This window comes from Dunckerocampus dactyliophorus, chromosome 11 (genome assembly GCF_027744805.1).
Source record: "Dunckerocampus dactyliophorus isolate RoL2022-P2 chromosome 11, RoL_Ddac_1.1, whole genome shotgun sequence".
Taxonomy (NCBI): domain Eukaryota; kingdom Metazoa; phylum Chordata; class Actinopteri; order Syngnathiformes; family Syngnathidae; genus Dunckerocampus; species Dunckerocampus dactyliophorus.
Window position 1 is genome coordinate 2020140 of NC_072829.1, and position 24611 is coordinate 2044750.

General features: G+C 43.9%; 2 protein-coding genes across 3 annotated transcripts in view; one reads left to right on the forward strand and one right to left on the reverse strand.

Annotated features, from left to right (window-relative positions):
• Positions 1-5775, reverse strand: part of ubxn1 (UBX domain protein 1) — an 11327-nt gene extending 5552 nt beyond the window's left edge. The window contains exon 1 of the mRNA XM_054791883.1: positions 5593-5775. Coding sequence (XP_054647858.1) covers positions 5593-5679 — 87 coding nt within the window. The 5' untranslated portion in view covers positions 5680-5775. The remainder of the gene's footprint in view (positions 1-5592) is intronic.
• Positions 5246-24173, forward strand: ehd1a (EH-domain containing 1a). Of its 2 annotated transcripts, XM_054791882.1 has the most exons (7): positions 5246-5383; positions 5465-6073; positions 13659-13756; positions 20358-20599; positions 22099-22269; positions 22989-23153; positions 23249-24173. In XM_054791882.1, exons 2-7 carry the CDS (start codon positions 5685-5687, stop codon positions 23780-23782), a joined length of 1599 nt encoding a protein of 532 aa, XP_054647857.1. In that variant the 5' UTR covers positions 5246-5383; positions 5465-5684; the 3' UTR covers positions 23783-24173. The 2 variants fall into 2 exon arrangements, with proteins under 2 accessions (XP_054647857.1, XP_054647856.1); XM_054791881.1 differs by having other exon boundaries at positions 5324-6073.
• The last annotated feature ends 438 nt before the right edge of the window (positions 24174-24611 follow it).

The following is a 24611-nucleotide window of genomic DNA, read 5'->3' on the forward strand; positions in this document are numbered from 1 at the left end:
AAGTTTGAATTCACTGTTTTGAGTGTAGATGTATTTATTTTATGGGATTTCCGAGCATAATTAAATGCAGCAAATTGTACTTCCGCATTAAGAGTTTCGTGAGTGATAAGAATATTCCCGTACTGGTTTTCTTTGTCTTTCTGTTTATCTAGACCGCACATGCACGCATTATAAAGACGTTGTGGTGGTGTCCGGAGTGCCCCTGAGTGCACCATCCAGTCGTCTCGCTACAATGAAGAAATGTTCGGAGGAGGACTACAGTAGCGACGTGTGTTGATGTGTTCAGGTTATACAAGTAGAAGAGCGTCAGACTCTGTGGGGACGCTGCTGTGCCGCCATAACAGAGGGGGGTGTCTTGACGCGGTGCGCATGCGTTCATTACGCGAAAAATGTTAATAATGAAATAAATTCCCGCTGTTAACGCACTGTTTTTGACAGCCCTTAAATAGGGTCAAAATATAGTATTTTAGTATTAGTATTAGTTCATTTATTTCTTTTTATAAAAATGTAAAGGAAGATTGACTTTTTTTGCTATTACTCTGCCACACAAACAAAATAAAACATCATGGCAAACTGTCTCCAAAAAACACATTGTAAGCAATAACTGGTGTATTCCTGGTGTCTTTTATTGGCTTTTTGTTGCTTGTCATGTGCTTGTCAGCGCTCAAACACAATGACATTTGCTTTTTTGACTTTTATGAGCAGGGTGGGCCTGTTACATATTTACAGTAATTGTAATGATTAATTTCTTCCTCGACTAAGCAGTCTTAAGGAGCTCTCAGCCCGGGAGGAAGCAAGCATTTTCTCCGGGGGGGTTCAAGTCTTCATTTCTCTTTTTGGGACAACTGTGGCATTTGTGAGTATGCTTTATGAATGTGTTCATTTGTTTTCCCCTTCAGGGCAACCCTGTGTGCAGGCTCTTGTCTGTAAGTATGAATTACTGTAAGTGTTTGAAAGAATGTGTTTGCATCTTGTGTTTTAAATATTCTGCAGTGTTTAACCACATGTTTGAGGTTGTTGACCAAATAGAAAAGGGCCACTGAAGGAATTTATTGAATGCTTGAAAAGAGAGAATCTTTATGTACGGCATTTTATTGATTTTAACGTGCAAAACTATGTGATGTGTCAAGTGTCGTTTGGGTAACGGTGGTATATGTCCATATGTATGTCCATATATATGGACATACATATGGACATATATATGGTGGATACATATATATATATATATATATATATATATATATATATATGTAGTACATTAAAGCATTGGTCACCACACACTTCTTAGGATTAGTGCCTCTTGTTTTTGACAATACTAATAAATAACTCATTCACAGAGTTCTGTAAGTCGGGGGTGTCCAAATTGTTCCCACTGAGGGCTGCATGCTGGCAAATTGGTGGATACGGGCATTCATTTTGGTATTTTGAATCATGTAAAAAGGCCAAATCTACTCCAGTGTAGATGTGGCACCCTATCAATGACAGCTTTGTGTGTTGTAGGTGACAAAGTGTATTAGTATCCACCGTTTTCCCGTTAATTATGCACTTGTTATGCTTATACGTTGCACACCCCTGCTGTAAGATGTTTTATAGTCGTGAAATTGATTGTTCTTAGCAAGTTTGGGTCTTATAGACTTGCAATTTTGCTTCTTCTAAGATCCATCACAGGTAAGATGGTGTAAAATTCAGTCAGAGGGTGAAGGTGTGCACCTGAATTACTTTATGGCTGTGTTTTTGTTTGTCTTTTTTCACCAGAGGACAGGGTTAAAGGTCAAAGCTCACTCATGATTAGAGAAAATCTGCCTGCTTGTTAAGATGGGATGCATACACAGCACAGATTCTGCTTGCTTTCATTCATCCGGTGAATGACCCTGCTTTCATTGGTGTCATAAAAACCTAATCTCCCAGAGAGTAAAACCCAAGGTTATGTTGGTTTATTACGTGCAGTTGGTGTTATCACTGTAATAAACATGAAATAATGTCTTCCGTCCAGAAGAGGGCAGCATTATTTTACAGGTTCACACAAGGTTGACTGGATGGAAGCCCCAAGTGTGAGCAAGGATTGCTCAGTTGAGCGTTTTTCCCACTGAAATGTTGTCATGTCCTGTGTGGTGTTTTGTCCTCTCGACCAAAACCAGAACCATCCGTCCTCCCACGGTGTCTGCCACATTCACATTTTCCACAAGTGTTGTTTTTTGGGTCTCGCCAGCTGTAACAGCATCTCCATATGGGAAAACATAGGCTTCCAGTGGAGCTGCTGTTATCTGTGGAGGGACACCTCAGACCCAGCCACGTCCGCCCGACATATCAGACTGCTGTGATCAAATATTTCTTGTTTTTTGCTTGCGCTCTGTCAATAAAACCTTTTGAGGACACAAAAATAGTGTGATATTAAAGCCTACCGTTCTTGTGCGTCTCTTCGGTGAATAAAGAAATCAAAACTTTCATCATTATCATAACCTTCCAAGACACTTGTGTTCACACAGGAAGACAAAGTGCAAACCGCATTAGTCTCATGAGAAATGGTTCACTGAATCTGACCTTTGACCTCCGCCTCACCTGACCACTTGGTGCATCCACCAGATCCCCCAAGCAAGTGTTAAATCCTGATTAAACACCAGTTCTGGAGCACTAAAACAGAAACTCATAAGGCCACCGTGCTCAGTGGGCAGGAGCGGACCCACCGTTTGGCAAGCACAGCGAGGCAATTGCTCAGGGCCCCCAAACATCTTACAAAAACTGATTATTGATTTTTTTCCCCTTCAATTTAAAGTACATATAACTGTTTTGCTCTCAATTCACATGCTTAAAACGACATAAAAATGTGTAATCCGTCATTACATGCTGGCGTGGTTTGGAGAACGTTAGCCCAGTGGAGCGGAGAAGAAAACAAGAGGAAAACCCAACAGTTTTTAGCAACTAATTTATGTACTCGCATTTTGTGAAAAAAAATAATAATTTAAAAAGAAGGACGTGGAGGGCCCCGATGACTGGGTTTGCCTTGGGCCCCCAAATGACTAAATACACCCCCGTCAGTGGGAAGATCTCTATGTGGAGTTTGCCATGCTGGAGTAGCGTAGCCACGTCCAGCCAAACCACACTTCCAGACGAGTTCTATTCCCGCTTTGACACCCAAACTCCTGATGAGCAGAGAGGGTGGCTGGACTTGGGGAGCACACAGGACTCACCTCTCATGGTGACATCAGCTGATGTGCGCAGGGTTCTGAACAAAACAAACCCACGAAAAGCAGCAGGCCCAGACAACATCTCAGGACGTGCACTTCGGGTTTGCTCATCAGAGCTAGCTGATGTGCTTGCTGACATATTTAACCTGTCGCTTGCACAAGCATCTGTACCGACCTGCTTTAAGTCCACCACCATAGTGCCCGTACCCAAGAAGAGCAACGTGACCTGCTTGAATGACTATCGCCCTATAGCACTCACTCCTATTGTTATGAAGTGCTTTGAAAGAATAGTCATGACCCACATCAAAAAGAGCATCCCGGCCACTGTGGACCCTCTATATCAGGGGTGTCAAACTGGTGCCATGGAGGGCCGAGACACTGCAGGTTTTCTTTCCAGCCAGTCACTAAAGCAGGTTATTTTAATGATCAACACCTTCAGTTTGAGGGAAGGAGCTCATCAATTAAATCACCTGCTGAAGAAACTGGTTGGAGAGAAAACCTGCAACGTCTCGGCCCACCAGGGCACGAGTTTGACACATGTGCTCTACAGTTTGCATACCGCCAGAACCGGTCCACGGATGATGCAGTCAACACTGCCATCCACACAGCCCTTTCTCACCTACAGAACACATACTGTATGTCAGAATGCTAATTATAGACTATAGCTCTGCATTTAATACAGTCAGCCCCCACAAACTCACAAATAAGCTCCTCACACTTGGCCTGTCTCCCTCCCTCTGTAACTGGGTGTTTAACTTTCTCACAGGCAGGCCCCAGTCAGTCAGAGTCCACATTCGCACATCCAGCTCAAGAATTGTGAGCACTGGGACCCCACAGGGGTGTGTGCTGAGTCCGCTCCTCTACACGCTCCTCACCTACAATTGCGTGGCCTCCCAGAACAACACCAGCATCATTAAATTTGCGGATGACACTACAGTCATCGGACTGATCACTGGTGGTGTTGAAACATCATACAGAAGAGAGGTGGCGGACCTCATAGCTTGGTGTCGTGATAACAATCTCCTTCTCAATACAGATAAGACTAAAGAGATGATCATCAGCGAGGACCTCACCTGGTCTCACAACACCCAACAAATTCTGAAGAAGTCCCAAAGGAGACTGTACTTCCTGAGAAGACTGAGGAAATTTGGCATGTCCACCACAATCCTGAGTTGCTTCTACAGATGCACTATGGAAAGTGTCCTTACCGCCTCCATCACTGTTTGGTACGGTAACTGTACAACACGTGATAGGAAGGCACTCCAGCGGGTGATCAAGACCTCACAGAACATTGTTGGGGCAGCCCTCCCCTCACTGCAAGACATTTATAAAACTAGAGTCCTACGAAGAACACACAACCTCATCAAGGACAGCACACATCCACAACACTCATTATTCACACTCCTACCGTCAGGCAGACGCTACAGGAGTTTGAAGTCCAGGACCACAAGGCTGGCAAACAGCTTTTACCCACAGGCCATCAGGCTTCTCAACGAAGCACTCACACACGCCGCACGCAACACACGCACACACTCATAGCACTTTATTATTTATTTATCGGTATTAATGTCTCTTCTCTTGTCGTTGCTTAATTTATTGGTATTTATGTTTCTTATGTTCTTATTCATTTTCTTGTGTTTTCTTTCTTTTTTTGGAGAATGAACAGAATAAGAATTTCATTGCATAGCAGAACTACCTGTTTTACTGTGCATATAACAATAAAACTCTTGAATCTTGAATCTTGGTGTGGCGCCCGGTACTTCTGGAAGTAATTGAATTGAAAAGTGAATGAAAATACATGGATAGATGGATGGACGCACAATTACCACATAAAATACAGACACGAACATCGACACCGCAGTACAGCTAACTATTTCAACTTCCTTTATGCAAATTTAGACTTTTATTGTGAAATACACCAAACCTTTCCGGGGTCCCTCCGCTCAGACAGCTACGACAGTAGACCTTCGTGGTGAAACAAGGAACAAATTTCAGCAGCTATGTGTTGTTTGTTTGCCACATTACGTCTAAAGAGCTTTTAATAGTTGATGTTATTATAAAAAATAAGTTACGACACGAATGTTTTTGGTGTACGGACACCTGACGTGCGGATGAACATGGCGACTCTGGCTTGCCATACAAGGTCAGGTGACGCTGACGTCATCAAGAAAGCCGTCAGGTTGCTTACCGTATTAACAGTAAGTTATTCTAATAATAACTATCAATATAATTAGTGTTTTTAAAGTTTAGGTTGTTTGTTAAATTTCGTCTGTTTGAAGAAAGAGTGGTCTTCGGAAGAGACGATAGCATCTGCGGCTGTGTGGCGAGCAAGCACCGCCGAGGAGGGTGGGGACAAAAAGTAGCCAGACCTCGCCCAGCCATTGCTTCATTCCGACGGGCAGCTCACCCTCAAGACGGTGCGAGACACCAGCACCAGTACTCCAGGTTCACGTCTTAGGTGGATTCTGACACAGATTGTGTCAATAAAGTTCATAAACCATGTTCCGGAAAACCTTAAAAAAGGACCCCGAGCTCTTCCAGAACGTGGCGGACGGGCTACGGCAGCTTTACCGGACCAAACTGTTCCCGCTGGAGGACACGTATCGATTCCACGACTTCCACTCCCCAGCCCTGGAAGACGCCGACTTCGACAACAAGCCCATGGTGCTGCTGGTGGGCCAATACTCCACCGGGAAGACCACGTTCATCCGACACCTCATGGAGCAGGACTTCCCCGGTATGCGGATCGGGCCCGAGCCGACTACAGACTCGTTCATCGCGGTGATGCACGGCGATCAGGAAGGGCAGATCCCCGGTAACGCGCTGGTTGTCGACCCGAAGAAGCCCTTCCGTAAACTCAACGCCTTTGGAAACGCCTTTCTTAACAGGTAAAGTTTAAAAAGACTCGCCCAGCAGTAATGAAAATACTGTTGTGATGTAATGTTATTAGGAAGCAAATATATGTTAAGTCATATATTAGAATATCCCAACTACTACAGTGCAGTAGCCCTTACGTAACTTTTATCTTAAACACTGGGGGATTTGGATCCCTGCCCATAAATATGTCGATTTATAAAGTAAAAAAATGTCAGGATGTGCGCCCTAGTGTGGGGCAAGAGTGCAAAATGTTTGGTTAAAGTACCAGGATACCTTTATACATTGGTGAGCGTCAACTCCTACAATACAAATAAAAACCCCAGCTAGATCTCCATGTTGCAGATTAGTGTACCTTACAGCGTATTACACGTAGCTATTTGACTACCTTGCTTTTCATAAAAGAAGTCCCAAATGAAGACTGGTGGTTTAAACCCTCACCCCACACACACCCTGACTCAGTCCACACGTTATTCAAGCTAGTTTCAGTGCAAGCTGTTGCACAATCTTGTCAGCTGTGTCGAATTTGTGCGAGTTCCCGTCTTTCATCACCTCCCAAATATGTTTGGTGTCAACAGTGAGTCGGTGCTTTCGCTTTTTCTTTACTAGGGGCCGTCAGGACACACTCGGTTCACGAGACGAAACAATACACCGGATTGGGTCCGCGAGAACGAGACGAGGTTTTGACGTTACTTTCAAGAAAAGTCCAATGAAAAAATACATAACAATATCTCGCAATCTACTATTTTAATTTCTGCCACTTTTCTGCACTCTTGTGTGTATGCTAGCGGCCCCTCCTCCACCCATCAAAAGAAAGGGACTGTATGACTGACAAAAGGGCGCACTCCGTTCATGCCGTTGTTCTATGGAACAAAAGCACCGAGGTGCTGAAAGCGGTGCACAGAGTGAAGCCTCACGCGTGCTCATGGCAATATATTGAGACCAGCAAAATGATCCAGTTCATTTTCATGCATTCATTCATTTATCGTCCCTCGCCTGGTGCCCATGAGGCTTTTTTTCCTGAACGAGAAATCTTGTAAAATTGAGAGCTGGTCACATCTTGTGACACCCCCATTCTTTACACTTTCACATTGTACATTCCACATCTTTCTGAACACCTGGCAGAGGCACTGATACTCCTTTAGTGGCCTCTTGGCTGTACAATGACTTGTGGGTGACGTCACAAGCGGCCTCCTTGGTTCTCCGGGTGTGAGTTGTGCAACAACATTACGGCAGGTTAAAGGTTTGTGGCTGGCGTTGTGGCACATTCGTAGCCAATCTGACTCAGCGTGTCTTCATAAGATTGTAGTTAGTGTGTCAAGACATTCCAGTCATCTTCCACAGTCACGCTCACATTTTTATGAATCACTCTGCCGGACGCTTGCTGCTCTTCTTCACCCCGATGTCAACACTTGATGTCATAAATGTCCTGTTAGGAAATGTTAGTGGAAATATTCCAATGACAAAACCACAGCAAGCGTCCTTGAGAAAGATACTGAGCATTGCGTCACCGTCTTGATTTCTTTTCTTAAAGAGAAGTGTTTCTACTTGTATTATGTTAGGGCAGGGGTGTCCAAACGTTTTCCAGCCAGGGCCACATGCTGAAAAATGAAAGGATGCAAGGGCGACTTTGATGTTTTGTAGAACAATAAAATATTTGGAGAAACAACTGCTTGTCAGCTTTGTGGTAAAGGTGGAAAAGCCTATTATCGTATTTTCCGGACTATAAGGCATGGTTTGGATGGTCCTGCGACTTATACTCCGAAGCGACTTATGTTTTTCTTCCACACTGCCAGCCGCAAGAGGGCGCTGTAGGCTTGTGCCCCAGTACCTGCTACTCACGCCACTTCCTGCTACTCCCACCACTCCCGTACCACTGAAAATGTGCAATGTAAACGTCAACTTATAAAGACAACTGAGAAAGTGGTAACACAAATGCCCCTAAAAAGAAAGTCATATTCTGCAGATGACAAGCTGCAAGTGAACTAGTTATGTTATGTTATGTTGTTTAGGCTGTAGCTAACTGTTAATATGTTACATTAACATACCACCGATTCACGTTATGTTAGCAGACGCCTCTTTATCCTGTTGTTCTCCGTTTTATTGTTATTACTAGAACTTGCCTTTCTAGATTTTCTAAAATAAATTTCCCCCCTAAAATGAGACTTATAGTCCAGTGCGACTTACATATGTTTTTTTTCTTCTGTATTGTGCATTTTTGGCTGGTACGATTTATACTTCGGAGCGACTTACAGTCCAGGAAATACGGTAGTATCTTCGGGCTTTACACTGTCCCCCATTTTTGCTGGTTTTTGTTTGTTGTTTTTTTTGTTTTTTTTCAAATATTTTTCCAAATTATCTTCAATATTATGACTTTATTCCCACAATATAACTTTTTCCACAACCTAATTTTCCAAAAATGACAGCTTTATTTTTTTTTTGTTTCTCATTTTACATTTTTTTAAAAGAACATATTTTTCTTTAATATTTAAACTATATGCTTCTATAAATGACGTAATTTTTTCTCATAATATTATGAGTTTATTCTCATGAAGTTGTGCCTTTTTTCTGCTGTGTTTTTCTCCAAACATTTTAACCTTTTTCTTGTCAAATTATGACTTTATTTCTGTAATATTTTGACTTTATTCCCATAATATTATTACATTTTCCCCAACCTAATTTCCAAAAATTACACCTTTTTTTTGTTTGTTTATTATAATATTCTGACTTTTTCAAAAACATTTTTTTTGCTTTTAATCTCTCCCATTTTATGCGGCTAAAATCACGTTATTTTCCTCATAATATTACAACATTATTCTCCCAAAATTCCAACTTTTTCTTGTTAGATTTTGTCTTGATATTTTGGCTTATTCTTGTAAAAATACTGCTGATTTTTCCTTTCAGGATGCCTTTTATGTAGAATGTTTTCCAATGTATCTTATTGACACTATAGCCTTACATTTCTCTTTGTTTTTAAGATTTTCTGAAGTAAAAAATGGCTGAATTAGCTAATTTGCTGATCCCGAGCGTGCCTGCCTTCCGTCGCACTGCACACCGAGTTGGATCATGGCACCTGCCTGCTTGTGTTTGTCAGCATGTGGCCAATAATATGATGTTGCGGTAACATTTCTTCTACACCGTGACTTTCTTCAGCACGTGTGATGTCTTCAATGTAAGCGTAACATCATTATTCTTGTACACAGAAATGTGTACACTTGGGAGGCACTTGCAGGACTGCTCCATCCTGAAGGGGTCAGGCGTGCGTGAGGTGGAAGGTGCTTGTCACTGACGTTCTTCCTTAGACGAAAAGCCAGGTTTTTTTTTTTAGGCCAGATTTGGCCCGCCATGTCATTCTATGTGGCCCGTGAAAGCCTGCAAATGAAATAATTCTTTCAATTTTTATTCATTATTATTATTTAGTATTTTTAAATTGTTTTATATCATTATTTTGTACTACATACAAAAATTCTAATCTTTCTTGCTTAGTGTATTTGGTCTGTCAATTTTTACCCAGAATTTGAACCACACGCCGTTGGAATTGTATTGTTTTTTTGTCGTCAAATGTGTAACATCGTGAGACGAAGATACGTCTCTATGATCTCCCTCTTAAGAGCAACCAGAATCGCGATGTGGCCCGCAGTGTGAACAAGTTTGACGCCCCGAGTTGACAGTATGAGGATAAGCAGGACTAATATACTCAAAGTTGACACTTGAACAATTTCCACCTTTCACTGCAATCACTTCCTGCAGTTTTGCAGATTGTTTGCTCTTTACTGCAAGACTGCCAAACATCAGTCAACCTCAATAAAATCAAGCATCTCCGATAAGATATTTGAAAGAGCGGCGGTGCTGGACTTCACAGTGCACGATTCTGCCGCCCCAGTGTATTACCCAAGCCAGAGGAAACCAGATAAGATTGTGTGTAAACAAAGGCCATTGTCCATCGCTGCATCATTTGTCACCCGGTTGGACGCCGTCCTGCGGTGTCACGAGACCCGTGGTTCCCTTTGCCTTGAATCTGCATCTTTTTGGCTATTGCATGTGCAACGTGTTGTTTTACTTTGAAATGTAAATACGCGCGATCCATCCTTATTTGAATGCTGTCCAAACTTTTTCCAGCGATGGCCACATGCTGAAAAATGAAAGGATGCAAGGGCCACTGGGATATTTTGTGACACAATAATATATTTCAAGACAAAATCTGCATCTCAGCCTTGTGATGTAGGTGAAAAAGCCTATTTTTATTATTATTATTATTATTATTATTATTATTATTATTATTATGACCTTTGGTCTTGGCTCTTTCTCCCATTTTTGCAGTTTTTGTTTTTATTTCCAAATATTTCAACTTTGTTCTTAAATAATCCTTGCAAATATTCTTCAGTATTCTGACTTTATTCCCATAATGTTATCACTTTTTCCCCAACCTAATTGTAACTTTATTTTGTCTTGTATGTTTCTCATAATGTTACGACTTTGAAAGAAATAACATTTTTTCTTTAATATTTCAGCTCGAAGCTACTAAAAATGACATCATTTTTTTATAAAATCGCGACTTGTTTCTCGTTAGAATAAGACTTTTTTCCTAATATTTTGACTTTATTCTCATAAAGTGACCCATATTTTACACTTTGTTTTTTTCCTTTCCGTTTGTATTTTTTTTTCTTGTAATGTGATTTTATTGTCATAATATTATGACTTTTCCCAAACCTCATTTTCCAAAAATGACAACTTTATTTTCTTTATTTTGTTTCTCATAATATTACGACTTTAAAACATATTTTTTGTTTAGTATTTAACCACATGCTACTAAAAATGGCATTATTTCTCCTCATGTTATGAATTTATTCTCGTAAAATTGCGCCTTTTTTCTCGTTAGAATAAGACATTTTTTTTGTAATATTTTGCCTGTATTCTCGTAAAATTACAAATGTTTTTTGAATTCAGCTTTCTTCTTGTACATTTTTTTTCTTGCAAGGTTAAGATGTTAGTCTCATAATATTTTGACTTTATTCTCATAATATTAGAACTATTTCCCGAACCTAACTTTCCAAAAATGGCAACCTTTTGTTGTGCTTATTTCTCATAATATTACGACTTAAAAAAACTTCAACTTCATGCTGCTATTGTGACGTTATTTTTCCTCATAATAGTACAAGTCATTAGATTTTCTCTTGACGTTTTGACTTTATTCTTGTAAAATGATCGCTGACTTTCATTTTTGTTTAGTTGTTAAATCATATGAAATTATGTTTTTAGAACGTGCCAGGGACCAACAAAAAAACAGCTGCGGGCCTCACTTTGGACACCCCTGGTCCCGATGGTTGTTTCAAAGGGCACAGGGCTAAGATGCAAGTGAAGCTTTTGAAGATTAGCCTTTAACCAGCAGGGTCACCTTTGGAAGTGCAGTTATCGATAAAGAATATGAACACGTTGGTCATGTGCCCGTGCAGTCGTTAACGTTACTACAGTAAATGCTTTCTTCAATCTATTTTGTCCTCCCCTCGTGTTCACGCGGAGGCATCACTTTTCTTGCTGCCCCCCCCCCAGCCTTTTTAGTTTAAAGGCCTCCACCGCCAGCGAGGGAGGCCCTCTATCAGTAAAAGCTGAGTCAGCAGAGTGTAAGTTCCGCACTGGCCCCGCTCCCGTCCTGTCCTCAACCAGGACACTGACTGAGCTTTTCCTGAATCTGGCGCACGCACGGCCTCGTTCAGTGTTGACAGTAAAGAAGAAGGAGGTGTGCGCCTGTGCTGCACCTCCAGGCAGATGGATGTAAATACTGTAGGTTACTTGCTCACAAACACGCAGGTAATCCTGGAAAAACCACACAAATCTCTGTCCTGTACCTCAAATGTTGGCAAATCCGTTTCCTCTCTCTCTCTCAATGGGAAGTTGGGTGTACAATGGGGAGGGAGGTCATAGGTCATGAACATTCAATCACAGGAACATGGATATTAACCCTTGGTGTTATCTTTGCAAAGATGTGTGGCTGCAGGCTTGTTTTTTTCCCCACCCGCTCGAGACATAACTTCCATGCCTCTCGGTTCTAAGAATTCCACATCGTCCCTTCGTGTATTTTCCGACACGCTCCCAGTGGAAACTGTTGGGATAGACGGCGAAATGGAAAACCCTGGGCGAAAATTCCAACAATACCGCCGGCAGCAATGACAGATGGGGAAGCAAGCTTGCGTGTTTCTTATCTGCAGCAAACGGCAGAGAGCATTCATGACATGCTCTGTTTTCATTCCTGCTCGGGTTCTCCAAGTTCCATTCTGCGGCATGTTACCTCTGTTAGGGTTTGTGGCGTGTGTGTGTGTGCGTGCGTGCGTGCGTGCGTGCGTGCGTGCGTGCGGTTGTCACCATGAAAGTAACAGCAAGGCTCCTCTGGTCTCATGACCCAGCGTCTCTGGACTCGTGTTTTGAGTGTAGTTTCACTTTGACTGAAAGCGACGAGGCCTTCTCTAAGCTGCAGGCTGTCTTTAACAATCACATTTGTTGTCCTGGCTGCAAGAGCATGCATGACTTGCAGCAGAAACCACACGGTACATCTGTCTGTGGTGTGTGAGTGTTATGGCTTGCACATTCATTTTAGAGTCGAAATGGTCCTTATGCTGGTTTACAACAGACCATTGTGCAGTCAACCATTCGGTGTGTTTTCTCCAAACACTGGAAATATGTTACTGTGTCTAAATAAAGCCTCTCTCAGCTGTCTCCGTCCACATGGGAACGCTGCTGAAGTGTATTTTTGTACTTACTAACGTGCTTGTACTTACGTGTGTGTCATTTTGCGAGTATGAGACAAGGAAATACCAGCAGAACGCCGACTTCTGTGTGGGTGAGACGCTGGAACCATCATATCCTTTGCCGCTTTGACCTGAAAAGGTTCCCGTGTGGATAGCCCCTGCGTGTCTAACGGCACCAAATGAGTTTCCGTATCCAGTCGTCCCTCGTGGTTAATCGGCTCCAGACCCGACCGTGATAAGTGAATTTCCGCAGAGGAGGATTCAATATTTGTAAATGGAATATTTTTGTGGTTAGAGCGTAGAAAAACCTGTTTTAAAACCTGGGTTTTAACATTATTAGAGCCCTGTTGACATGAATAACACCCCATTAGTCACTTTTACACTCCTGTCAATCTTTCCATCACATTGGCAGGCTACGGTATCACTGCAGGCACACAAGAGACGGCCGCCGCCAGCATAGCAAGCTACCGGGCTATCTAGCTAGCCTGTCCAATTTACTTACTCTAAACTTAAGAAAGTGTTTCAAACGGAGTGGGGAAGAAGGACAAAGAAGCCAGGAACGTACCACTTCCGCACAGAATGAGAGGAGAACCTTTTTTTCCCATTTGATCCCCGCCTCTAAGGTCACGTTTCATAATATTACTGATGCCCGGTGACCACGGGGGGGGGGGGGTCGACTGTCAAAAACAAGACGGTATGAAAAGTGTATCAGCCAGCAGCAGTTTTGCAAGCCTTTGCAGCAGTCACTGCCCCAAAGGCGGTTATTTGATGTGTTTACTTCACTTTATTTTGTTAACTTCTCTGCAATTGTTGCTGTAATTTCTTCTTTCTTTTTGCTCTTTTCATTTTCTTGCAGGTTCATGTGTGCCCAGTTGCCCAACCCGGTCCTGGAGAGCATCAGCATCATCGACACTCCTGGGATCCTGTCGGGAGAGAAACAGAGGATCAGTCGAGGTCTGGCCACCACACCACACCACACCCCGTCCCGCCCCACCCGTCACAGCCCGCAGATTCAAACTGTAGCGTTGCGTGCATGCAGAATAGCGCGAACAGGAAGTTGATGCACTAGTTTCTTCTCCACCACATCAGCCGGTGTGTGTTGTTCGTGTTAGTCAAACACTTCTTATATTGCTGTCGTCCCCCCCCGGGGGCCAACAAAACGGGTCATGTAAAGGTAAGGAAGCTCTTTGATGTTCACTTCCTGTCTCTCTGCCTTTTAGTGTTGCACACCACCCTCGCCATGAACGTCCTCTTTCTGCTCCTCCTTCAACAAGTACACTAAAAGTCTCCCCCACTTTCCCACATCGGGCCTTCGCTGTCGTCCCGTAGACGGCATCACCCCCCCTCTTTTCATAAATAAACTACACAGCTCAAATAAAGGCTTCCTTTTGCCCCGTGGGGGAAACAAATAACAGGTCTATTTCCTACGACAAACACCATGACTACAACACACACCGCCTGCGTGCTTGGCATGACATCTGAGGGCTGTGGTGGGGTGCAGAGGGTCCCCCATCACGCAGTAACACAGTATCGCGGTTCCATTATTGCTCCTTCGCTATATGGCGTGTTTTCACCAATGAATGAATAAATGATGGCTGTTTGGTCTGTCATTAGCCTAGAGGCAGCAGTAAAGTTACATGGGTGAGCCATGCATCCTTGTTAGGGTCATGTAGCCTGCCATGGATGCAGAGTGGGAAAAGGTGCTCCTCCCATTCCATGTGGAAGTGGTATGTTTGCGGCTTCTTAATTTCTCCGTCTTCTTCACTCCGTTTGAAACCCTTTTCTAAATTTGAGGCTGCCTGGTTAGCTCGCTAGCTAGCAAGCTAGCGGCCGTCTTGAGTCGCTGTAGCGTAATGATTGTGTAAGCAATGAATGACAGGAGTGTGTTGGTGCCTATAGGGGCGTTGTTTCACCTCCTAATAATGTTAAAAACTGTATTTCGAAAGTCATTAACGGGTTTTCTATGCTGTAATTACGAAAATATTCCATTTATTAACATTGAATCCTGTATTCGTTTATCATGGCGGGTCTGGAACCAGTTAACTGCTTTAAACGAGGGACGACTGGAATCTGATGCTGGGTTTTTTTGCTGACATCCGCATGATATCCGATATCGATGTCGGATGAGGCCACCCCTAAGGGCGATCTTAGCACCGTAGCTCACATAGCTAATGTTGGTGTCCTCCTGTCTCTCCGTGATGCTACGTTGTGTGTGATGAATGCCATCCGTTACGTTGGACAAGGGCACGGTTACAGTGGGTCAAGGGCACAACAAGCATCTTGGAGGCAAACTCAGCTCATTTGCATTAAAGCTACAGGCGCACGTGAGGGCTTACTTATAGCTTACTAAAACCACTCTTGTGGGGTTTCTGAGGCGTATGTTTGAAAAATACGATGCAGTACTTGGAACCTTTTCAAAGAAGAAACGAACATTGCGGTGAAAAGCAGCGTTTCGACATTGACCAGATGTCAAGAAAGAGAAATGGCCTTCCTCGAGGAAATACTTTTTATTCCTTGTTCACATGCTCCCCCCTCGCTTCAAAACTGCCACATGCACAATTCTCATGATGACCGGCAAAACTTCTTCCTTTTTTTTTTTTTTCTCACACGCTTCAAGAGGAAGCGTCCACACAGCGCAAGAGGGCTTCTGTACTTTAGTAAAAAGGAAGTAGAGTAAAATGGAAAACTCAGTTTCCCAAGAAGGCCATCACCACCACGTGCTTTGCTCAGTGCGCTGATATGCAATCTGCTTCTTGTTGAGTCCACTTGCCCTTGAGGCAGAGCACAAAGGGGGGACAGCAGCTGGACCCAATTGGGAAGTTGAGCGAAGAGACACGACACTTAGAAACCAACCCAGAAGAGTTGGGAGACGCTTGGGATGCACCTTGAGGTCACCTTGACTCTCTCCTTTTAATGCTATGCATACGCACACACACACACACACACACACACACACACACACACACACACACATGCATGTTTGCATGTTTTAGTATAAACACGCATGCATGGGCCTGCTCATGTACTCCATTGTGTCATATGCAAACAGGACTGGCTGGAGATGTGTGTGCATATCAGGGTGTCGCCTGTGTGTGTGTGTGTGTGTGTGTGTGTGTGTGTGTGTGTGTGTGTGTGTGTGTAGACTTAAAACATGCCAACAGATATCAGGCTTGCACCAGGCTTCAGGAAGCTGTCACTTTGTCCTCACTGCTGCATGTAACAAGCGTCTGGTGTGAGCTCCTTCATGTTGTTGCATTCTGCAGCACACACATGCACTACTACTTACATGCACTACTACTTACATGCACTACTTACATGCACTACTACTTACATGCACTACTACTTACATGCACTACTTACATGCACTACTTACATGCACTACTACTTACATGCACTACTACTTACATGCACTACTACTTACATGCACTACTTACATGCACTACTACTTACATGCACTACTTACATGCACTACTTACATGCACTACTACTTACATGCACTACTACTTACATGCACTACTTACATGCACTACTTACATGCACTACTACTTACATGCACTACTACTTACATGCACTACTACTTACATGCACTACTTACATGCACTACTACTTACATGCACTACTACTTACATGCACTACTTACATGCACTACTACTTACATGCACTACTACTTACATGCACTACTTACATGCACTACTACCTACATGCACTACTACTTACATGCACTACTTACATGCACTACTACCTACATGCACTACTACTACTTACATGCACTACTTACATGCACTACTACTTACATGCACTACCTACATGCGCTACTACTTACATGCACTACTTACATGCACCACTACTTACATGCACTACTACAGTTAAACCTGTCTTAGCGGCCACCTGCATAGAACGGCCACCTGCCTATAGCAGCCACTGAAAAATCCCCCGCCGCAAATGTACATGTTATAGACCCTGTGTATAGCAGTCACCTGTCCAACGCGGCCAGCGGCCACCCATTTTGTCTTCCTTGGTCAATATCTGCCTGCATATAGCGGCCAAATTACCGACTCAAGTAGAAGCTTCATGCACAAAAAAGTTTTGTTTTTCAATCAATGAAGGCGTCGTGTGTAGACTTTAATTACTGAGTCCTAGCTCAGTCACAATCATTCACAAGATCCACACAAACTGTCAGTTGTTCCACATAAAAAAGCCGTCTTCTTTTGAGCTTGCTATTTCCTGGTCAAACATGTAACTTTAAGAGCATTTGCACCAAAACATTACCGCAAAGTAGGCTGGGAACAGGACGTGCTCCCAGCGACGCTACAATAAAAAAAAAACATACGCTAGCATGCATGCGGCAGCGGGAGCAAAACTGAGTTGGGTTGTACTTAATTGAAGTATTTTAGAATGTACTCACGTTATTTTTCATCAATCCTCATCCACAAATCCATCAAAGTCCTCATCTTCTGTATTCGACACAAAAAAGCCGTCTTCTTTTCCGTTTGCTACTAGTCTGTTAACTTGTCAGTGTTATTCAGCTCTGAAGCAAAGAAGGAAACTTCTCCTGTTGCTTCTGCCAACTTTATTTATTGAACGCGGCCACCAGACAGCAGCTCAGAACACACACACATCTCTCAGCATCGTCTCTCCTTCCTGCTTGCCCACAAGGCAAAGGTTAAACAAGCCCCACTACATAGCTGTCCAGCCAATGCCTGTAAGAAATGACACCGTTTATTTCCTGGTGTGCACTGGTCAATACTGTAATGCCGCTTGTTGTGGGGAAGGAGAGACTCACGTCGCCGATGCACTTTAATGGCTTTATTAGCAGCGGAGAACACTGCAGGACTTTACATCCACGCCAACATAAACACACTTCCCAACTCTCTCCAAACTCACAGCTAGCACTGAGCCTAGCTCTCCTGCTCGGGACGCCCACCGTCACTTCCCGTCACTTCCTGATGAACTAAAGCTGTAATGACACTGCCGTATAAAAAGTAAAATATTAAAAACAAGCGTAAGACATTACTAGCACAGCTTTGTTCTGTGGGTCATGGATAATAACAAGCCTAGTAGTGCTGTACAACTTTTATCCGCAGTCCGCGTTGCCCTCTACTGGTCAACATTATTATATTTTTTCTCTCTTTTTTTCCCCTTTTTTTCCTCTACTGGTCATCATTCAAACTGGACGCCAACCTGTCTATAGAGGCCACCTGTCTATAGTGGCCACTTTTGCAGTCTCCCTCTAGTGGCCGCTATAGACAAGTTTGACTGTACTTACATGCACTACTACTTACATGCACTACTGTATGTCATACTCACCTTGACAGGTAGGTAGGAGGTAGGTAGCTAGGTAGGTAGCTAGACAGGTAGGTAAGGAGGTAGACAGGTAGGTAGGTACTGTAGGTAGGTAGGTAGGTAGGTAGGTAGGTAGGTAGGTAGGTAGGTAGCTACTTTATTGACCTCCAAGAGAAATTGCCATTACAGGTTCAGTAAGAAGTGCACAGCCACACGTGTGTTTGAATGACAAACATGCTTTGTTGTCGTCGTACACGCGGAGTACAAAGAAATGATGTTTAGAAAAAGTGACGCATGAAAGCCCAACAAGCTTTTGGTTTATGTTGGCATCCCAGGCGTCTGAATGGTCACATGGATGGTGAGCTGGCCGGAGGTTCCCGCCCCTGGTGGAAATGAAATATGCTTTTTTTATATTTAAAGCATCAGCTCAGTACGGCTGTTCCTCCTTAGGGGACACTTGTGTTTGCTCCTTTTTCCTTTTTTGAACTTTGCCTTCCTTCTCCTCATGTTTGGACTTCCTGATTGTAACCTTCTCACTTTTACCCAAACGCACGTTATTCTTTGTTTCCTTGCTTTTTCATCATTTGACAACTTAAGACAAAAGGCACATTTCAGGCTGTAATGGCCTATTTTTCTATTATTTCATGCCTTGTTTCTATTTTTTGTCTTTTATTCACATTCAATTGCTGGGGTTCTTCCATTCCCCCCCCCCAGACGGACCAAACACAAACCCTGTGGCGTCCAAGGGGACGTGTGTGAATGTCTCGCTGGCCTAAAAAGCAAAGATGGGGGGCCGCTTTCATGGGTGGAGAATATTCACGTTTGAGAGGATGACTTTAGAGGTTGTTCACGTCAAGACATGACCAATCAAACACCAAAGTAGTTGCGGACCACGGAAGTCGCGGATGTTTGTTCATTTGTTAATGACGCGCATCTTTGGACCCAGCCTGGCATTGTGGAAGGTGAACAGGAGTGGTGGGGGCCACTGATGGTTTGGATCAGGTGATGTTTGCGTTGCTACAAGGACTTAACAGCCTTGCTAGCGTTTTCCATCAATAGCGAACCTTTTCTTCTTCTTCTTGTCATCACTTTGCTTCGCCGAACGTCCCAACTGGAGATGTTGCAGCCTTTTGGAGGTGTTTGTGTGTCTTTGACTCCCTTCACTTCCGTGTTCACAAGGTGTGTGCAAAGCTGGCACGATGTCGTCCTGCACGCCCATTCGTCGGCCCTCGGTGCAGCTCTGTGCCCCCCCTCCCCCCCATATGGAACGTTGCTGCGTGTGTGTGTTGCAGGAGCAGCAGTTGTCCATGCAGGCTGGAAGTGAACTTGATGCTGCTGCAGCTGTCGCTCGCCTGCCTGCCTTCCCGGGACACGTGCAGCAGATGTCCTCCTCAGCCGTCCTCTGCTGCTTTGACAAAACGTCTTCAGCGACCTTCCTGCATTTTTATGATTTATTTCCGTACTATTGTGACTCTTTTGACACACTTCGCATCACGTTGGAAACTTTTAAAAAGAACACGCTGCTTTTTTCGGGAATATTTGAAATCTGCGCTGCTGTCGTTTTTCCTCACAAGATGATGAGTTTGTTCTCGGAAGATTTGCGACTTTTTTCTCCTCAGAATACGACTTTGTTCTCGGAATACGTTGACTTGGTTCTGGTAGAATGACGGCTGGTGTTTACGTTCCTCCACCATTTATTCTCGTATTCTAACTTCTTCCCCAAAACGTTTTCATTTTTGGACTTGATTCTTTTGAAATCACTGCTGAATTTGTTATTTTTGTTGATTTATTTATGTCTTTATTTTCCAGTGTTGTTGTTCGGTGGTATTTTCGAAGGTGTCACGGGCCCCTCAAGAAACGGGTGCGGGCTGCAAAAGGCCCCCGGGTCACACTTTGGACACCCCATCCGTGGGGAACAACGCCTGACATAAAATAATAAACTGACTATCGGCTCATTTCCTGCCAAATTTGGGTTTATTTCGAACTGTACCACTTCAGAGGTTCCACCGTCCTTGAGCGAAACGGAGGGCGTGAGTAGTTCAGGGACACGCCTGCACGGTTGTTTCAAAGACATGCAAAAAACGTCGTCCTGCCATCGCCAGGCGCATTGGTCTACCGAAGCGAAAGCACCATCGGGGTCCCTGATTGGCGCCGGGTCATAAAACTTTGGCTAGCGGTGGCTGTAGGCAACCTCCTGTGAACGTTGCCTCGATATGGACCTTGGGTGAAGATGACGTCCTCACCGCCGCCTCTTCTCCTTCCGTGTGGGCAGGGTACGACTTTGCCGCCGTGTTGGAGTGGTTTGCCGAGCGCGTGGACCGCATCATCCTCCTGTTCGACGCCCACAAGCTGGACATTTCCGACGAGTTCTCAGAGGTGATCCGCGCGCTCAAGAACCACGAGGACAAAATGCGCGTGGTCCTCAACAAGGCCGACCAGATCAGCACCCAGCAGCTGATGAGGGTCTACGGAGCGCTGATGTGGTCTTTGGGGAAAATCATCAACACACCCGAGGTACACGCTCAGCTCTTGCTCCATGTTTTTTACTATTTTCAAAAGTACAAACTTACATAAACTTTGTGTTTTCATATGAGGTGTTGGCATGTTAGCATGCTAACTGTTAGCATGTTAGCTTTGGCAGTATGCTAAAGTTAGGATCTTAGCATTTAAGCCATTTTTATAGGTACAAAACTACGTAAAGACTAAGCTCTGTTATACTAGGTGTTAGCATGTTAACAGCTAGCTCGTTAACATTGCTAGATTTATTTTTTTTCTATTTTTAAAAGCATAAACTTACATATGCTTTGTGTTTTCATGTGAGGTGTTAGCATGTTAGCATTGGCAATATGCTAAAGTTAGCATCTTAGCATTTAAGCCATTTTTATATGTACTAAAACTACATAAAGACTTTTAAGCGCTGTCACTGCGCGATACGTACCCGGAACGCAGTCGGTCCCGCGCATGCGCAAGGACTACATCACTTCCTCCTTTAGCTAAGACTACAACCACTTCTACGAGATCACGTGCTGTGGTAGTTATTATTTTTTAAATGTATGAACATAAATGGTCAATAACCACACTTCATACTGTATATGTAAAATGTTGTGACTCACTGGTAGCATTTAAGCCATTTTTGTAGGTATAAACTTACATAAAGATGAAGCACTATCATGCCAAATGTTAGCATGCTAAAGGTATAAACTTACATAGATGCGAATGTTTTTATGTTAGGTGTTAGCATGATAACAATTAGCATCCTAGCATTGTTTACATGCCAACATTAGCATGTTAGCTATTTTCTCAGGTATTACTTTATTATTTAGAGCTATCATGCTGTTAGCATGTTGACATTGTTAGTACGCTAACATTAGTTTAGCATTTAAGCCATTTTCATAGGTATAAACTTACATAAAGATGAAGCACTATCATGCCAAGTGTTAGCATGCTAAAGGTATAAACTTACATAGACGTGAGTGTTTTATGTTAGGTGTTAGCATGATAACAATTAGCATGCTAGCATTGTTTACATACTAAAATTAGCATGTTAGCTTTTTTTTTCAAACACCAGTAGTTTTGAAAGCCGAACCGATGGGGTGTCGACTGTCGTCTCAGGCTGTGTTTGACCTTCCAGTGTACTTCCTGTTAAGGTCATGGGAACTGTTTTGCGGGGGAAGACGTACGATACGTTGGGCAGATGACAAAGTCATAGAAGCATGGCAACACACTTGCGGTCATGTGCTACTTTTTCTCTGCCGTTGCTGTTGAGTTAATGTTCAATCCGGGCCTTCTAGCCATAAAGGGATGCCAGAAGGTCACATGGACAATTATTCACTGACCTTGCGGCTTTGAAAGGACTTTTCTGTGGCGTCCTCTCACTTCCTGCCGTAGCTGTTGACGTTTCACAAACGCACTTTTGGTATCTGTTGATTCTTTCAGCCCGCATTGCTGAGTCATATGCGGGTGCAGCCTGATCACATGCTTTCATTCATTTTTCTTTGGTCCCCCCCCCCCAGGTGGTGCGCGTGTACATCGGGTCGTTTTGGGCCCAACCCCTGCTGGTCCCCGACAACAGGAAGTTGTTTGAGGCGGAGGAGCAGGACCTCTTCTTGGACATCCAGTCCTTGCCGCGCAACGCAGCGTTACGAAAACTCAACGACCTCATCAAGCGAGCGCGCCTCGCAAAGGTCAGTGCTCGCAGAATCCCGAAGGAGCCTTCAATAAATAAATAACATGTTTTTGCAATTGTCCTTAAATCAGCCGCAAATGCAACGCTCCTTTTGTGTCGACGGGGGGTGTCCAGTGTTTCAACTTGATGCCACTAAAATGATGTCATTTTCATTCTTGTAAAATGACAACTTTTTCTCATTAGATTCCAATTTTTTCTCCTCTTTATATTTTGACTTAAAATTGACGTTGATTTTTCCATTTTTTGGTGTTGTTTTTTTTTTGTTGTTGTTTTTGTTTAATTTTCTTGCTAAGTGAGATTTGATGTTCCTAAAATGAAATCCTGTTTCCTCATACTTTTACCAGCTCCTTCTTGGAAAATGACCACTTTTTTTGGTAAAATGACAAATTATTGATAATACGTTTTTTCTGCAGTTTTTAAAGAAAAGTCCAACTATTTCAACGTTCTTCTTGTAATTGTGACTTCATTCCCGTAATATTTGGACTTTATTCTCGTCACATTACAACTTCTTCCACAACCTCATTTTCCAAAATTTTCTTGTTAAATAATAATTTTTTCGAACGTGCCAGGGGCCAATAAAAAGCCCAGCGGTGGGCTGCACTGTGGCCCCCCCGGGTTAGTATGTGACAGCAGATGCAACAGTACGGTGTCACAAACGAAGGCGTAACAATAAACATTGTGGAGTGAAGACGTGATTTCTTGCGTGTTTTCTTTCAGGTGCACGCTTACATCATCTGCTCGCTGAAGAAGGAGATGCCAAGCGTGTTTGGGAAGGAGTCCAAGAAGAAAGAACTGATCGCCAACCTGGGGGAGATCTACCTGAAGGTGGAGAAGGAGCACCAGATCTCGCCCGGAGACTTCCCCAACCTGGCCAAGATGCAGGTAACAAGCCTTGTCCCGTATTGACAGCGTGGTCCGGCCTGTCTTTTCCTCCGCTGGATGCGTTTCCATCACCGACTCCTGTTTTCTCCCCCCAGGAGCTGCTCAACGCCCAGGACTTCTCCAAGTTCGCCACCATGAAGCCCAAGCTGCTGGAGGCCGTGGAGGACATGTTGGCCAACGACATCGCCCGCCTCATGGCCCTGGTGCGCCAGGAGGAGGCGGCGCTGCCCTGCAACTCCGTCAAGGGCGGCGCCTTCGAGGGAACCATGAGCGGGCCCTTCGGCCACGGCTACGGCGAAGGCGCCAGCGAGGGCATCGACGACCTGGACTGGGTGGTGAACCGCGACAAGCCCTCGTACGACGAGATCTTCTACACGCTGTCGCCCATCAACGGCAAGGTGTCGGGCGCTGCGGCCAAGAAGGAGATGCTCAAGTCCAAACTCCCCAACACGGTGCTGGGAAAGATCTGGAAGCTGGCCGACGTGGACAGAGACGGCCTCCTCGACAATGAAGAGTTCGCCCTGGCCAACCACCTGATCAAAGTCAAGCTTGAGGGCCACGAGCTGCCCGCCACGCTTCCCCACCACCTGGTGCCCCCATCCAAGCGTGAGACGACGCTGCAGGCGTAGAGAAGACGGAGAGACACTGGGGAGGAGTTGGTTTTTTGTGAATCAGGGGATAAATATTCTGTTATCTGCATAGACGTAACCGGGAGGGAGGGCGCGGGTCTTGGAATGATTTTTTTGTTGTTGTTTTTTTTCCCCCCCACAGATGAGAGGACATTGCTACATCCTGGACCTGTCCACTGCGTAGCACCTTGAACTTTACACAGCCTGTGTAAGAGATGTCTTCTCGGAGACAGTACACACAGCCCACATCGTTTGTTGATCCAAAGAAATCTAGTTTGGAGGGAGGGAGGAAATAAATCATGTCGTTCATCTATATTTTTCTATTTCCTGACTTTCTCTCCAAACGCTTCCCTTTTTGCCAGATAAATAAAAAGGAACATGTATCATCCAGGCTGCTGACCATGTAGATTTTATTGAGTATTTGCCAACTAAATCCAGGACCATGTATCGAGCTAGCTTTTAGGCTTCTCTGCTGCCATCTGTCGGCCAAGCCGTCATACTGCAGCATGATAATAGAGCACTGGTGTCCAGTCCACGCCAAATGACATCACAATAGTCATGAATGCAAGTGTAATATCATAAAAGTAAAGATTTCGTAAGATGTTAAGGGGAAATAATAACATTTTTAAAAGGCCTGCTCCCTGCTGTGCTTGTATGTACAGTATGCAAGTTCTCATATCAGAGGCTGCAATTGCTCCACAAGCAGGCCCATAATTAGAACATCCGCTATGCTAGTGGCTAATATTTTGTGATAATTCCAATTTAAATAGCCTTTTGTCTCTACCAACTAGAATGTCCACTTTGGTGTGAAGTCACCCTCGTGTGTGTT